The sequence below is a fragment of the Elephantulus edwardii genome, unplaced genomic scaffold (genome assembly GCF_000299155.1).
Source record: "Elephantulus edwardii isolate Elephantulus edwardi_28Jun2011 unplaced genomic scaffold, EleEdw1.0 scaffold00297, whole genome shotgun sequence".
In the NCBI taxonomy this organism is placed as follows: Eukaryota; Metazoa; Chordata; class Mammalia; order Macroscelidea; family Macroscelididae; genus Elephantulus; species Elephantulus edwardii.
In genome coordinates, this window is record NW_006400047.1 from 1,349,563 (window position 1) to 1,367,078 (window position 17,516).

At 35.4% G+C, this 17,516-nt stretch overlaps 1 protein-coding gene across 1 annotated transcript in view; it reads left to right on the forward strand.

Moving 5' to 3' along the window:
* LOC102847030 (chromosome unknown open reading frame, human C9orf84) overlaps positions 1 to 17,516 on the forward strand; it is a 133,616-nt gene that overhangs the window by 53,568 nt on the left and 62,532 nt on the right. The window contains 6 exon segments of the mRNA XM_006900856.1: positions 5,390 to 5,484; positions 7,912 to 8,148; positions 9,531 to 9,944; positions 11,239 to 11,367; positions 13,017 to 13,193; positions 14,975 to 15,079. Coding sequence (XP_006900918.1) covers positions 5,390 to 5,484; positions 7,912 to 8,148; positions 9,531 to 9,944; positions 11,239 to 11,367; positions 13,017 to 13,193; positions 14,975 to 15,079 — 1,157 coding nt within the window.

A 17,516-nucleotide genomic window follows, 5' to 3' on the forward strand; every position in this document is an offset into this window, starting at 1 on the left:
CAAATCAATGAAAAACAGGTAGACATTCTTCTGGTATTCCCTGCTTTCAGCCAAGATCCATCTAACATCAGCTACAATATCCCTAGTGCCACGACCCCTTCTAAACCCAGCCTGGACTTCTGGCAAGTCTCTGCTGATGTGCTGTCCCAGTCGTTTTTGGATGATCTTCAGTAGAATCTTGCTTGCATGTGAAATAAATGATGTTGTTCTATAGTTTCCACACTCTGTTGGGTCACCCTTCTTTGGAATGGGAACAAATATAGATCTCTTCCAGTCAGTTGGCGAAGTGGTTGTTCTCCATAGCCAAAGGTAAAAAAGGAACTTCAAGCCACACTGAAGGCAGTGGAAAAAATTAAGCCCACTGGAATTGATGGGAAATCAATTGGAATGTTTCAAATAACAGATGCAGCCCTGGATGTGCTCACCATTCAATGCCAGGAAGTTTTTAGGATAACTAACTTGCTGACTGATGGTTAGAGTGAATCTAACGATGATCCCCCCCACCCCGATGATGATCTGACTGGAAGAGAGATCTATATTTATTCCCATTCTCAAGAAAGGTGATCCAAGAGAATGTGGAAATGATCAAACAGTATCATTAATATCACATGCAAACAAAATACTGCTGAATATCGTAAAAAAATTATTAGAACAGTACATAGAATTGCCAGAAGCTCAAGCCAGATTTAGAAGAGTGCCAGAGATGTATCCTGGTTGAAAGCAAAGAATACCAGAAGAATGCCTATTTGTGTTTTATTGACTATGTGAAGGCATTTGGCACTGTGAATCAGAAAACTCTTGCACTAGGAAAGTCCACAGTCAGGAAGCCCTCCAAATTACTGAGGAGCAATGGTATCATTGGTAACTAAGGTGCTCATGATTCAAGCCATTGTCTTTTCAGCCACTTATTCTGCATTGGAGAGCTGGACAATGAATCAGGATGACAGAAGAAGAATTGCTGTCTTTGGGAACTAGAGAAAAGTACTGAATATCCCGTGGACTGCCAAAGAACAAACAGATATGTCTTGGAGACATATGTCTTGGTGCATGCAGCCAGAGTACTCCTTAGAGGCAAAGATGACAAAGCATCATCTCACATATTCAGGATATGTTGCTAGGAGAGGCCATTCCTTGGAGAGAGAATTTCATGCTTGGAAAGATGGAGAATTGGGAAATTAGTAATAACTGAGGAAGACCCTCAACTAGATGGATTGACACAGTGATGGCAGCAGTGGGCTCAAGTATGTCACATGGTGATGTAGGCACAAAATAGTACAAGAATTCAGATCATTTGTTCATAAGGTTACTATGGGTCATACACAACAGCACCTAACAACAACAAGTACTTTAGAGCCAATTGAAACAACATGAAAGAAAGCTGTCTTATTGCTGTTACATTTACCAGTAAGAAATAAATTATTTACATTTGGTTTATGAATATAAAAATGGAAAATGCTTCTATAAAAATGCATTTGTGCTTTAATGGTAAAACTTAAGAAAAAGAAAAAATATTAAATAAAAAGCAACAGAGTGAGAAAATATATTCTTGTGCCCTTCAACAAATAACTCATAGCTATTGAGTCAGAACCAACTCATAGCTTACCTTCCATTGACTTCTTAGAGACTAGGAATTGCACAGGAAGAGATTGCCTATCCCCCACCCCTGGAATCACTGGTGGATTAAAACTATCAGACAGGTAATATCTTTGAATTAAAAGTACAACTCCCTACAGACAACACCATTAGAAATCCATTATCTCTTAAATAGCTCTTAACTTCCTTTTAGAGATTGATTATGTTCCAGAATATAACATTTTGGTTAAAAATAATATACCTAGTTAAAAAGTTGTTGTTGTTTTTATGTGCCATCGAGTCGCTTGCGACTCATAGAGACCCTATGTCCAAGAGCTCTAAATGCCGTTCTATCCTGTGCCAACCTAGCCATCTCAAATGCACTCATTCTCATGACTCCAGTCACAGAATCGATCCATCTCATCAAAGGTCTTCCTCTCCTGCACCATCCCTCCCCTCTGCCAGACATGATGTCCCTCTGCAAGGACCAGTCCCTCCTTGCAACATGCCGAAAATATGTCAGATAGTTTCAGAATCCTTGACTTCAAGGAACTTTCCGCCTTCACCTTCTCCAGGACAAACCTGTTTGTTCTCCTAGCAGTTCATGGTGTATTCAACACTCTTCTCCAGCACCACAACTCAAAGGCATCAATTCTCTTTCTGTCATCCCTATTCACTGTCCAACTCTCTGATGCATAGCACGTAATTGTGAAGACTATAACCCATATCAGGCACACCTTAGTCTCCAGCCTGATGTTGTTGCTCTTCAGTACTCTTGAGAGGTCCCTCACAGATGACTTTCCCAATGCAATTAGTCTCTTAATTTCCTGGCTGCTATTACCAAGAGTGTTGACTGTGGAACCAAGTAAATGAAAACTGTTAACTATCTCAGTCTCTTCACCATCCATACTGATGCTGCCAATTGGCCCAGTGGTGAAAATCTGTTTTCTTGATGTTGAGCTTCAATCCATATTGAAGGCTGCAATCCTTGACCTTCTGCAGCAAGCGCTTCAAGTGCTCCTCAGTTTCAGCAAGCAGGGTTGTGTCATCTGCATAATGCAGGTTGTTGATGACTTTTCCACCAATCCTGATGCCGTATTCCCTATCACATATATGCCTTGGCTACATTTTTATGGGGCTTAACAGAAAACTACATAAAACCTTATGTCTAGATACCAATTGATTAAATGTTTTTGTACATGACCAAATAATACATCAAATTCAAACATGTCTTCAGAAAGTTCCATTAAGAGTGAGCATATTTGCTTTATTTGGTCTCCTGTTGAACACAGCTTGCCTAAATAAATTTTCTTTAAATAATTGCCCATGAGTTGAGGTGTCTCATAAGAAAGTTTTTGGAAAAGATCAGAAATTGTCCGAGTTGCTGAAATTTGCCACCACATACCCAGATTGTTCCTTGTGTGAGTAAATTGGATGATACAGACATAATGCTAAGTTTCTACTATCCTGGATTGTTGATTTAACAAACAAGCCAGAAGCACTCTCATTGAGTCAATTCAAACTCATAGTGACCCTGTAGGACAAAGTAAAACTCCCTAGGGTTTCTAAGGTTGCAAATCTTTACCAAAGGAGATTTCCCTAGCTTTTTCTCATGGAGCAGCTAAAATGTTCCAAACACTGATTTTTTTCTATTAGCAGCTGAATACTTAACCACTGTGCCTCCAGGACTCCTATTTAACTGTTGCATTGTTATCTGCCATCCAGCAAGTTTTCAGAAACAGTAAATCATATAGAAGGAAATTGCCTATCTTCTCCCACAGATCAGCTGGTGGATTCAAACTCCATGCCTTTAAATTGATAGTTCAGCTTCTTACCACTAGGCCACCAGAGCTCCTCCAATTTAATTAGCAGCTCTTGTCATTTGGGAGGCTGGACTTTATGAGAAGGACTGGAGGAAGGAAGACTCATCAACAACCTGCATTACGCAGATGATACAACCTTGCTGACACTGAGGACTTGAGTTGTTTGCTTCAGAAGGTCAAGAACTGCAGTCTTCATTATTTATTAAAGCTCAAAATCAAGAAAACAAAGATTCTTATCACTGGACCATTATAGATGGAGAAGAGATTGAGATTATTAACTACTACAGCTTGCTTGGTTCAACAGTCAACACTCTTGGCACCAGCAGTCAGGAAATCAAAAGACAAATTGCATTGGGAAAATCTGCTGTCAGGAACCTCTCTAGAGTACTGAAGAGCAATGATGTCAGTCTGGAGACAAAGGTGTGCCTGGTCCAGGCCATGGTCTTCGGAATTACTTGCTGTGCATCAGAGTACTGGATGGTAGAAGAATCTATGCCTTTAAGTTGTGGTGGTGGAGAAGAGTATTGAACATACCATGGACTGCCAAGAGAACAAACATTTCTGTCCTAGAGAGGGTGAAACCAAGCTTCTCTTTGGAGGCAAGAATTTTGAAGCTCCATCTGACATACTTTGGGCATGTAGTCAAGAGGGTTCAGTCCTTGGAGAAGGACGTCATGCTTGGAAGAATGGAGGAAAAGTGCAGGAGAGGAAGAGCCTGGATGAAATGGATTGACTCTGTGATTGGGCTTATGAGGTTAGGGTTGTCAGAGATGATGAGATTGGCTCAGGATAAAGCAGGATTCAAGGCTGTTGTACATAGGGTTGCTATGAGTCACAGTCAACTTGACACAAAACCAACATAATTAGTATGTTTTCATATTTTTCTGTATGATCAGAGAAACAAAATACAATTGATTCTTACTTGAGGGAATGGTAGGTTTGGGGCACAGATTTAAAAGAGAGTTTGCAGACTGTAAACATCAGACTGCCTCCCTACCAAGAGAGCTCCCTTGTGTAGCCTGAAGGGAGTTTAGCTGCTCACTACTCAAAGTGCACCTTCCTGGCAGTTCATATGCACCTTCCTGGCAGTTCATATGCACAGTGGCTACATGGGGAAAAGATGGGCACTCTGTTCCTACACAGTTTACAACCTTGAGAGTCAGCTGTGAATCGGTTCTGACTCAACAGCAATGAGTTTGAGCTTTTAAAGTTTTCCTACCGATGCAACTTCATAACTACTGATGAGCCCTAATTTGAACTGATTGTCATGCATATTTTGTATTTCTCGCCCACCACCCAAAAACCCTCACAGCCATGCACAGATCAAATCACTCACCACTTACACACTAAGATCAACTGTTCTAAGCTAGCTAGCCACTCTGCAGAGTAAAGAGATGAAGCAGTCTATTCCCATTCAGAATTACAGCTTCAGAAGCCTCACACAGGGTCACTTTGAGTTGGAATTTACTTGATTATAGTGAATTGGATTTGATTTTTTTAAAGAACTGAACTAGGTTTTTCTACTTCTGATTCCCCAACAATAGAAGCTTTACAATTTCTAAGTAAAAGGGACTGGGAATGGCCATTTTGTATAAAAAAATAAACAAAAAAACCCAAAAACCTGTTTGCATGAAAATTTTATGTAAAGTACACTTTTATTTGGGGTGGCTTAAAAAGTCCCAGTTAATGGAGAGAAGTAATAAAATCCTCTTCTCATCCCTCTTGTTCCAGGTTCCATTGAAAAAGCAAGAAGTAGGAGGATGTTAGAGAGCAAGGGAAAGCAGTTAAGCAGATGACATATACGAAACTTTCTTTGGGAAAGAGGAGTCAGTACTTGAAATTTAGACTATGATATTTTATACTTCAATTTATGCATTTATGTGATAGAGTTAATTTCACTTGCTTTTAATTATAAAAAGTAATTTAAAACAAATCTTATTGTACAAAAAGTTTCCATTTTGTAAATGTACTAAATTTTCTCTCTTCTCTTTTAGTAATTTTCTTACCATTAAAGGATCAACTAATAAATATTGGATGGTATTGCAGTTAGAAAGCTTTGGAGGTATTTTGAAAACATTTTTTCTTACAGGTAAAGCTTAGATGATTTTGAGTGCTAAATAGAAAATAAAGATATAAATATACGATAAGTAAAAATATGCAGTATCTTTTTTCCACTGAACATTTCTTAACAATGAATATATGACTTAATACAAAGCTGGAAAATACCCAAATATCTGTCCAAATGCTTCTTATGCTCAGGAGCGTATGAAGATTATGGCAAGATCTTGACAAGATTTTTTTGGTAATTTCTATTTGGAAAGGGAAAAAAGTGCAAGTAGAGTTCATCCATAGGCATATATTTCCAAAGTTTATTTGTAAGTTAGTTGTAAAATTTTTGATAATGCTATTGAAATTATTTTAGCTAATGTGAAAATTGATGTTTGGTTTCCAAGAATTCTAAAGAGGCTGTAATAGAAATCTTTGTACATATTACAAGTTTATCTCAGTTTATACTCTTTTTTTCTGGGTCTGAACTAATCCACTTAGGAAATGGAACTCTGGATAATATATAATTTTTAAAAGTAAATTATAGAGGCTAGAAAAGAGTCTGTTAGGTCCTCAAAAAGGTTAAACATAGAATTGTCATATGACCCTCCAATTCCACATTGTTCAATGTTCATATATACACAAAAGACCTATAAGGAGGGTTTCAAACAGATACTTGTACAGCAGTATTCTTATGGAAATAATGTCACATCAACAGATAAATGATAAAATGTATTCCATTGTATATGCATACAATGAATATTATTTATCCATAAAAAAAATGAAAGTTCTAATATATGCTATATAATGGATGAATATTGAAAGCATTATGCTAAGTAAAATGAGTCATTCAAATACAAAAGGACAAATATATGGTCTCATTTGTATGAAAATATCTAAAAAAATCAAATACATTGAAATTAAAGTAGATTCATTGATTACCAGGGTTTTAGGAGAGAAAAGAGTAGGGAGTTACTGCTTGAGGAGTACTGAGTTTCTGTTTGAAGTGATAAAGATTTGAACATTGATTGTGGTGACCGTTACACAACGTGGTCAATGTAATGAATGTCACTGAATTTTACACTTTAAAAATGTAAGGAAGAGAAATTTGGAGAATCATGAAAAAACATTTATTATTTACAATGGTATCATGAGTATATAATAATATGCCATACTGTTTACTTTAAATATGTCCAATTTATTATATGTCAATGATACAAAACTACTAAATTATATAATTATACTAATTATATAAAACCACTAAAATATTATATAATAAGTTTATTTAAGAATTAACTGATAACAATCTATAAAGCTCATAGCACAGTGTTATATGTATTTTAGTAAATTAAAATTACTATTGTTAATATTAATAGCTATATTAGAATAATAGTTATTATTCTAAAAAGCACTATTCCAAAGTCAATATTTCAAAATTTACAATCCTAATTTTGAATTAGTGTTTGTTATAATAATAAACCTATAAAAGGTGTTAACATTAAATAGTTGTACTACTACAAATCCAGGGAGTTCTGGTGGCCTAGTGGCAAGAAGGCATGCTGAAATCTGAAAGGCACAGGGTTTAAGTCCACCAGCTGTTCCATGGGAAAATAATGGGCTATCTCCTTCCATGTGGTTAACTGCCTCTGAAAACCCACATGAGAGTCAGCTGTGGGTCAGTTCTTACTTAATAGTACACAATAGCAACTACAAATCCTTCAGAAATTAAGATCTTTCTATTTAGACTAAAAATAATAAAAACTGTACCATGGTATCTGAGAGATCTCAGATCTTTATCATAAAATGTGATCAGATATATCTATTACTTGCTTAAACTCATTATAATACTTTAGACTTTATGAATTCTTTCTTTGATTTTTATTGCTGTAGTATTTTAGATTTTTACAAATATTAAAGTCTTGAAAACAAAATACGAGGCATAACTTCAGGCTCCTTTTTTTCATCTCCTAATGTGGCCCTCAGGCCCAGTTTTAACTGTTTTTGGTCTAACAGTCTTCTGTCCACTTGCTGTATAGAGATATGGCTGCTGTGATGCTAAACCCTGTGGTACTAATGTGTCAAATATGATAATGGTTATGCTAAACCCTGTGGTACTAATGTGTCAAATATGATAATGGTTACCCATGGAGGACAGTGTTTGGTGGAGCTCCCAGATTAAAACAGGCTTGGAAGCAGGAGTGGCATCCACTTCCAAAATAGCTTGCCTCCGGAAACTCTAAACTTAGAGAAACAATGAAAGTTATACAAGTGTTCAGGTCTTTTGTTCATAGGGTCATTATGAGTCATCTACTACTTGACGGCACTTAACAACAACAACAATAATCTATAGAAATATATTTTTTGATCAGGAATTTTCAACGTGATTCTGTGTATCATGTTTTTCATCTCTTCTGCTCTATGTACTCTTTTGATTGATTGTTGTTTTTTTTGGGGGGGGGATCTTTTTAAGTACCAAGAATTGAAGAGCCCAACAGTCCACATTCAGTTACACATCTTAAAAAGATATTTTCTTTTGAAGAAAAGAGCCTTGTGTTTAGTCCTTTAAGACTAAAGTTGTGGAAGCAAGTAGAATTGAGTATGTTAAAAGTGATGGTGCATCGAAATACAAATTTGTGTCATGATTCTCTTTCTTCTGAAAATACTGGAAAGGAGATCTTCTTACCTACAAATTTACTTCAGTTAAAGTGTAAGTACATGCTAGTAAGTCACTTTGTGAACATTTTCAAATTGAAATGTACGTACATGCTAATAAGTAACTATGAACATTTTCAAATTGAAAAATATCAGATAATGGGTTTCCTTTTGCTGGATGATTGCGAAAATGTAATTATGCTCCAACATTTAATACTGGCTTGAACTTCTAGGTCCATTTTCTTCCTTGAAATATTTTTAGGAAATTAGAGCAGCTAACTTTTTTCTCTGTTCTAAAATTCTTCAGTATCTGTTTTAAAATTTATAATAATTTTTAATTAAAATTGACTTGTTTCTTTTGATAAATGATTAATTTCTAGCTGAGTTTCTTTTACATCTAGCCAAAAATCAGCATATTACCATAACTGTTAGTTTTTCATTTGTCATCTGAACTTTGAGAGTTTGCTAGTATATAGTAATCTCTTCAACATTAGAAAATCTTTCCTTTTCATGAAAAAGTTTCATAATTTAAAACTTTTTACTTATATACTTTATAAAGCAAACATATATTGGGTTTCTATCTCTTGAATTCTTTTTGTAGTCAGTTATGCTGTAATGGTTGCAGGTGGATGGTGGAATAAGGCAGAAAATAATGTAAGAACAATCTGCAGGCTGAAATTAAACATGGCTCAAATTCCATAATATAGTACCAGTTGTAGAGAGACATAGCTCCAAGAAAAGCCCCGTCATGTGTGCCAGACAGATAGTGTGTAAAGATGAAAAGTGGGCAGGTAGATAGTTAAGTGGACACAAAAGAGTCTGAAAGAAGAGAATCGCTCTCTCTACTTTGAATAGATGAGATCCAAAGCAAACTCTATTATTTTTGTGGGGGGGGGTGTTCCCCCCCTTCTTTCCTATCTCTCTGTATGTTGTTACTGTCAGCTATTTGCTGGCTCTTGGTGTAGACTGAAGGAGTAGGTTAGATGTCGGTAGAAGTTAGATGCTAGATCAGTTTGGATGTAGTGTCCTGAACTGCAAACATTGAGTTTCTCTGAAAGAGAATATGGTGTGTTGGCAGTCTGTAACTTCCTAGTACATATATTGAACCCTTGGAGTAACTATTTTTCCAACTGACTCATACAAACCAATTGATAAAGAGAGAGGTTCTCTTCTGGAATTCTTTCTTTTCTTCATAACCTAGTCTTGCAGTAAAAAAATGAAATACAGAATCTCTGTCATGTTTTAATGTTTCTTTTTATAGAGACCAGAAATTGATTTTCAAAATTGTAAATCAAGTACTCTTAAGTATCATTTTAATAGTAAACTGAAAAAAATAAAAAATAGTAAATTGTAACTAAAATCAACCTAATATCTTAATTAAAATTCATTTATTTAGGCATAGTAATCATTTAGGTATTTTTCTTTTCCTGTTTTCAGTGCTACCACAATGTAAGAGTGGTTCTTCTTCTATTCTATGCATAAATGAGAAATCTGCAAATGATCATATATCATTTCCACAAAAGATCCCTTCTCTGGTCAAAGAAATACCAAATCTATGTTTTTCCAATAAATGTATCTCTGTTAAAAGGCCAACAAAAGAAGACAAAACGAAGAAGGATCCACAGCTAGTTTATAGAATAATCGATAAGAAAGAAAATAAAGATCACTTTGTCCTTGACTGTACAGCACCAGCTATTGAATCATGCTGTTCTTCGGGAAGTGAGAAAGTATCTGTTGAACATGATAAAAAACAAGAAAATTATATGGATCTTTTGAATGATTTCATAATGCTACGAAATAGCTACAAGGCTTATACCTCAAAGGCAGAAGTCATAATTAGTGATAGAAAAGGTGGTAGTAATTAGTAATATTTTGGCATAGATCTGATAGTGTCAAGAATTATGCATAATTTGTTTTAGGAAGCAAAGAAATAAAATCTTTGAAAATAGATTTATATTAATTTTATAGTCAAAGAAAAATGTCATTAATTAATTATTCTTATTTATTCACATAATGCAGAGACATGGTTTTTGTACAATTAAAAAGTACATTTGAAACTGTAAGAGAAACAACTGCTTATAAAACTAGCTTCCTGAAACTTTCTCATACAGGTTCATTGTATTTCTAACTTTTGTTGTTCTTTCTATCATTCTCTTTTCTTTTTTTATACATTTTCTTTCCTTAGTACTTTAACTTCTGTTTTAGTATCAACTTAAAAACCTATTTATCCATTTATCCTATTTATCCATTTAATTGTCTTTCCACCTCACCAGCATTTCTGACTGACTATATAGTTACATTCAATGTTCATGACCCAGTAAAAGAGAGCATATGTGTCATACAGTTTCACTTTTAGTAAAGAATAGGCATGCTACAATAAGTTTGACACAGGTTACCTTGATGCAATAAATATACATATAAATATTTATTTGATAGACATAGCATACTTAGTCATCACTGCTGTTATCAGTGTACATAAGACTGTCAGACCTTAATATTATAATAATTGTATATGTCCTTCTAAAATACAGGACCTTTTATAAGTCTACTTAAAGCTATATTACTTTCTCAATCAGTATATTTTCTATGGTGAAAAATTCTACAGAAAATGTAATAGAAGGGAATGTCTTTTTTTGTAATTTATCACCTTATAATTTAAAAACGTAGTGACGATGCTATATGTAACTGTAACTTAGAACATAACATTGAAAAATGAGCAATAGAAAAAATTGTCTTAAAATTTATGTTGTTCTTAGGTACCATCAAGTTGAGTATGACCCACAGCAACCCTATGAATAACGGGTTTGAACTCTGTTAGTTTGTCAGGAAGTGTGAGGCTGGCATAGGATAGTACACAGTTCAGATCTTTATTAGGTGCCATCAAATTAAGTACAACTGATAATAACCCTATTAACAACAGAATCAGAACCATGTCCTATCCTGTGCTATCCTTACAATCTCTGACATATTCAAACCCATTACCACAGTCACTGTGTCAATCCACCTGGTTGAGGGTCTTCCTTCCCTTTGCTATCCCTCTGCCTCTCCAAGCATGATGTTTCTCTCATATTTTAGATGAAAGAAAGCATGTAAGTAAAGCAATAATAAGTTTCTCCTGAACAATGTACTTCTTATTTTAAATTAGAATTTCAAAATAAAGAGGAACATCCAGTGCCTCTTCAAGAAGAAAATCTTATTGTTTCTACTAAAAAGAATCTAGAGAAATTAAGTCAGGAAAAGGAGATAGATAACATCATTGAAGTCCAAGCATCAGGTATGTTATATAGGTTTTTTAGATGCTTTCAGTTTTACTCAACTTGAAATCCCTTTCCTGCAAGTTTAGAACATAGTTCATTTTCCATGTGGTTTTCTTCAGTTGTTTCAGATATATCTGCTCAGAGTTACCTTCATTTCTTCATTCCACTTCTATTTCCAAACCAAAAATATCCTATTTACTGCCTTTGCCATCCCCTATGTCCCTGCCCAAGTTCACTAGGTATTCTTTCTTTCTTGATTTAAAGTTTTGTGATTTCTTAGAGTAATTAGAGAAGAACAAACTGCAATCCCTTCAACTGTTCTGCCCAGTAAGGAAAAATGAACTGCTGGTGATTTCTCTCTATTCATTTATGCTCAGTCAGGGCTCTATATAAAGTTGCTATTGATCAATGAATTGATTAACATTTTGTTCTGCTGTAAAATATATTCTTTGACACTAAAAGAACAGTCAGTTTAAGACCATCATGTTGTTGTTGCTGTTGTTAGGTGCCGTAAAGTCAAGTACAACTCATTGTGACTTCCTGAACAACAAATCTGACCCCTGCCCTACCCTATTCCATCCTTATCATCTCTAAAACACTTGACTTCATAGCTGCAGTCACTGTGTGAGTCAGTTTTATTGAGGGTCTTCCTCTCTTGTGCTGACTCTCAACCTTTCCAAGCATGATGTCCCCTTTCAAGGAATAGCCTCTCCTAGCAATATGCCCAAAATATGTGAGATGAAGTTCTCAATCCTTGCTTCAAAGGAGTACTCTGGTTGTACTTTCTCCAAGACACACTCATTTGTTCCTTTGACAGTTCATGGGATGTTAATTACTGTACTCTTCTCTAACACTACAACTCAAAGGCATAATATTATTAAAATCAATAAGGAAATATGACATTAGTCTCAAATATATTTTCTTTTTTGTTTGTTTCAGATTCATTTAGTTTCTAGATAGCTATGCAAGGAACTCTAATGGTGAAATAGTTAAATGCTCGTCATTAGCCAAAAGGTCAGCAGTTTGAACCCACCAATATGAGAGTCAACTGCTATAAAGATTACACTCTTAAAAACCTTATGGGATGGTTCTGCTTCATCCAATTGAGTCACTATGAATTATAATTAACTTGACAGCAGTGGGTTTGGAAAGCTATGCAAATCTTTCAATAATGATATTCTAGGAAAAACTAGAAACAATTTGTCACTATTAAAACTTTATTTAGCTTTGGTTTTAATAATATTGTTATTATGTACTGTGGAATTGGAACCAATTCACAGTTGACCAATTCACAGCTGACCCTTCACGGATTTTCAGAGGCATTAAATCACAATGGAGATTTCCCATCTTTCTACCATAGAGCAGCTGTTGCATTTGAACTGTAAGACTTTAAGTTGATTGTGAAACCCCATTAAGCCACCAGAGCTCCCTTTAGCAATGTAGGGGAAGCTATGTTTCATATAGCTCTTCATACCTGGCATATTGAATGTTACTAAATTCATTTCTCATAAACAAGATAGACATGAAATTATACTAATTCTAGGGGTTTTGTTTGTTTGTCACTAGTTTATTTAGAAATAATCTAAAATAAGCCTTTATGTTTAAAAAAACACCAGAAGTATTTTATCTTTATAGAAACATTCATTTTAGTGCTTTAATTTTGCAGATAGCCAGTGTCAAGCATACTGCCTCCTAGAAGCAGCGGCTACTCCTATCTTAAAGAAGCTTACATACCTCTGTACTCTTCCTGCTGCTAATTGGAACTTTGCCACTGTTATCTTTGACCAATCAAGGTTCTTCTTAAAGAAACAAGAAAAAGCAATGTGTGATGCTATTCATCAAGGCAAGTGTAAATAAAATCATGTTATTTAAAATAATATCAATTTCTGGATTATTACAGTAAATTAATAGATATTTAATATAGAGGATATAAAATTATACAGTCATGGATAGAAGAATGATAATTCAGTGTGTTTATAACATAATTCTAAACCAATACTGGGTTCTCTGGTGACCCAGATATAAGCAGCTGTGCTGCTAACCCAAAAGCATGTGGTTTGAATCCACTCACTGCTCGGCAGGAGAAAGATGATCAACTCGTGTGCAATTTACTGCTTCCGAAAACCCATTGAAGGGCCACCTATGAGTTAGTTCTGACTCAACAGGGTATATCAACTAAAAACAGATCAATACTAGTAGGACTACGAACGAAGTAAGAGGAAACGTATGACATAACACCTAATATTGGTTTTTAGTGAATCTTCTAATTGGAATATTTCACTTGACAGACTACTATTGCAGCAACTAAATTAATTCTATTATTGTTAGCATCTGAAACATCAAACCTTTCCAAAATAAAGGAAAAGGAGACAAAAATTAGATTTATTTATGTGACTTTTGAGCCTTTTCTTCTTTCCAAGATAGAGTAACACAGATTAGGTTTACCCTCCTGCCTGAAATAATTAACTAAACAAGCCAACCAAAACAAAACATGCTGAAAGTATGTGAGGTGAAGTCTTACCATCCTTACTTCTCAGAAACTACAGAGAACACACTAATTGGGTAATTTACTTTTGTCTGTGAATTTATCATCTATATGAATCATTTTATTGACCAGATATATCCATCTCCATTTCAAAGTATTGTTTTATGTTAATATGATCATCCAGTACTAATAAGTTAGAAAGTTATACAATTTTCTTTTTGTGTTATAAATTAAAATCACTGAACATTTTACCCATCAACAGTAAAAAGAATTAGATTTTTTTTTTAAATATCAAGGGCATAAACTCTGAAATTACCTGTGTTGGTTTAAATGTAAACTCTACCATTTGTTTACTAATTGACTTGCAGTTACTGAACCTTGTTAAGACTGTTTTCTCCTCTACAAAATAAGAATAATAAACTTAATTGATAGAGTTATTGTACGGATTCAATGAAATATTCTGTTCTTATACAGCCTCACACACAGTAAACATTCAGTAATAAGAGTTGTTGTTAAGTGCCATCGAGTCAAACACAACTCATAGAAACCCTATGAACAAAAGACTAAACCCTGTTCTAGCACAATTGTATTTCTCCAAGTTAATAGAGTTTCCAGAGGCATGTTATTTAGGAAGTGGATGTCACTGCTGCTTCCAAGCCTGTCTTAATTTGGTAGCTTCACTAAACACTGTCCACCATGAGTAACCATTATGGCATTGGACACACCAGTAGCACAGCATTCAGCATCACATCACAATAACCCTAAGTTACCTCAGTACAGCCAATTGAAAGACTCTTAAAAGAATGTTCATCCCAAACACAATTAACAACCATACAGAAAGAACCTACCTTCCAGATTTATTATTTAGCATTCTAATGCATATTCTGGTAGCTAGTGCTAAGGAAGCTCTGGTGGCCTAGTGACAGGAAGTTGCACTGCAATCCCAAAGTCATGCAGTTGGAATCCACCAGTTACTCTGTAGGAGAAAGATGGGCAGTCTCCTCTCATATGATTAACTGCCTCTGAAAACCTGCTGTAGGGTCAGTAATGATTTTATTCCAACTCAATGACACACAACAACAATGAATATTTAAATTCAAATACATATTCTATCTTTAAATAAGTCTTTGCTTACTTAGGTACAAATGGTGGAAGAGAACTAACGCTCAAGTATGCTGCTGTCTTACACCTTCTGGTAACAACTAGAGATATCCTGTTAACGTGTAATTTGGACACAGCATTGGGTGAGTGGGAAAATTATATTTCTTTATTTTTCCCTATTGAAATATCTAATCTAAAATAAGCTTTATATTCTGAGAAAGAATCACCTTATAAGAAATTAGTAACTTTTTACTTTTTTTTTTAATTTAGGTTGTTTATTTTTCATAACTTTTTACTTCTATTTTACTTTTACTACTTTTACTTTACTTCACTAAGCTTTATATTTATTCTGGCATAATAATGGAATATGCATTTTACTCTACTTACATTTATTAGATAAACTATCACCAGTAACTATCATCACCTAGAAAAAGATATTTCTATTTCCAGTGTAGGCTTAAATGCCAGAGTCCTAATAACCTTTAGGGAACTCTGGTGGACTGTTGTTAATGTGTTGTTGTGTCAGTTCTGACTCAACGGCATGTAACAATAACAGTAACCTTAAGGGAGGTCTGGTGGCATAATGCATAGGGAGTTTTCCTACAAACCCAAAGGCAGGCAGTTAGAATCTACCAGCTGCTCTGTGGGAGAAAGATGGGCAGTCTCCTCCTATGCAGTTTGCAACTTCTGAAAACCTGCTGGAAGTCCAGCTATGAGTGGGCTCCTTGGCACATAAAAATAAAACAACCCAATAGCATAATCAGATTTGACTGCGTAGTCATTATTGTATACTATTAGTACCCATTACATTTATTTGTTTTTATAAATATATTTTGGTTTTGTTGTTAGGTGCTGTTGAGTCAAGTAGAACTCATAGTGACCCTATGAATAAAAGATCTGAACCCTGTTCTATTCTGTGCCATCCTCACACTTCCTAAAACACAAGAGCCAATTGGGGCAGTCACCTTGTCAAACCACCTAGTCAAGGGTCTTCTTCCCTTCTCCTTCTTCTTCTCCTCCACTCTTCCCAGCATCATGACACTCTCCAAAAAATCGCTCCTCCTAGCAACATGTTGAAAGTTTGTGATGTGAAGCCACATCATTCTTGCCTCCAAAGGGCACTCCAGCTGCACCATCTCCAAGACATGTCTGTTTATTCTTTTGGATATCCATGGGGTGTTCAGTGCTCTTTTCCAACACCACAGCTCAAAGGCGTCAGTTCTTTTTCTGTCATCCTTATTCACTGTCCAGCTTTCAGATGCATAGCAAGTGATCTGAAAGACTATGGCCTGAATCAGACACACCTTAGTCATCAAACTGACATCATTATTCCTCAATAATTTGGAGAGGTCTCTAACTGCATATTTTCCAACTGCAATGTGTCTCCTTATTTCCTGACTGCTGGTACCAATGGTGTAAATTGGGGATCCAAGCAAGATGAAGCTATTCACAGTTTCAGCCTCCTCTCCGTCCATCAGGACACTGGTTATTGGTCCAGTGGTAAGAATCTTGGTTTTCTTGACATTGAGATGCAATCCATACTGTAGGTTGCATTCTTTGATCTTCTGCAACAAGGTCTTCAAGTCCTCATCACTTTCAACAAGGAAGGTTGTGCCATCTGCATAACACAGGTTACGAATTAGTCTCTCTCAAATCCTGATGCCACATTCCTCTTCATAAAATCCAGTTTCTCAAATAATTTGTTCAGCATACAGATTAAATAGATATGGAGAAAGAATACAATCCTGACACACTCCCCTCACAATTTTAAACCATGTAGTGTTCTCTTGCTCTGTTCACACAACAGCCAGGAAATTTGGAGGACAGTTGTCTGGCTAACGGATTGGAAGAGGTCCATATCTGTTCCCATCCCAATTAAAAGTGGAAACTCTTGAACAATATCATTAATATCATATGCAAGTAAAATACTGCTGAAGGTCATTCAAAAACAGCTAGAACAGTACATAAATAGGGAACTTCCAGAAGTTTAGGAAGGATTTAGAAGAGGCTGTTGCACCAGGGATATCATTGTTGATGTCAAATGGATGCTAGCTGTAAGTAAAGAATACCAGAAAAAAACATCTATTTGTGCTTTTTATTGACTATGCAAAGGCATTTTGACTGTGTGGGTCATAACAAGTTGTGGCTGACATTGAGAAGAATGAGAGTCCCAGAGCACTTAATTGTGCTCACATTGAACTTATACCTGGACCAGGAGGCTGTTGTGTGAACAGAGCAGGGGAACACTTCATAGTTATCAATATATAAGGTGGTTAATGCTCATTTACTCTAACAATGGGCTTGAAGCTATCAGAGATTATGAAGATGGTACAGGATAGGGAAAGGTTCAGATCAGTTGTAATCTACTCAATAGCACGTAACAACAACAATAATTATATACTATGTAGTTTTATCTTAAGCTCAAGGAACTGAAGAACAAATTCAAACCTCGAGTTACTATAATCAAGGATGCTTTTGGCAGAACATTAAATGATCCCGGAAGTATTAAAAAAAGATGGAAGGAATATACTGAGTCACTGTATCGAAAGGAATTGGAAGACACAGAAGAATTTCATGAAA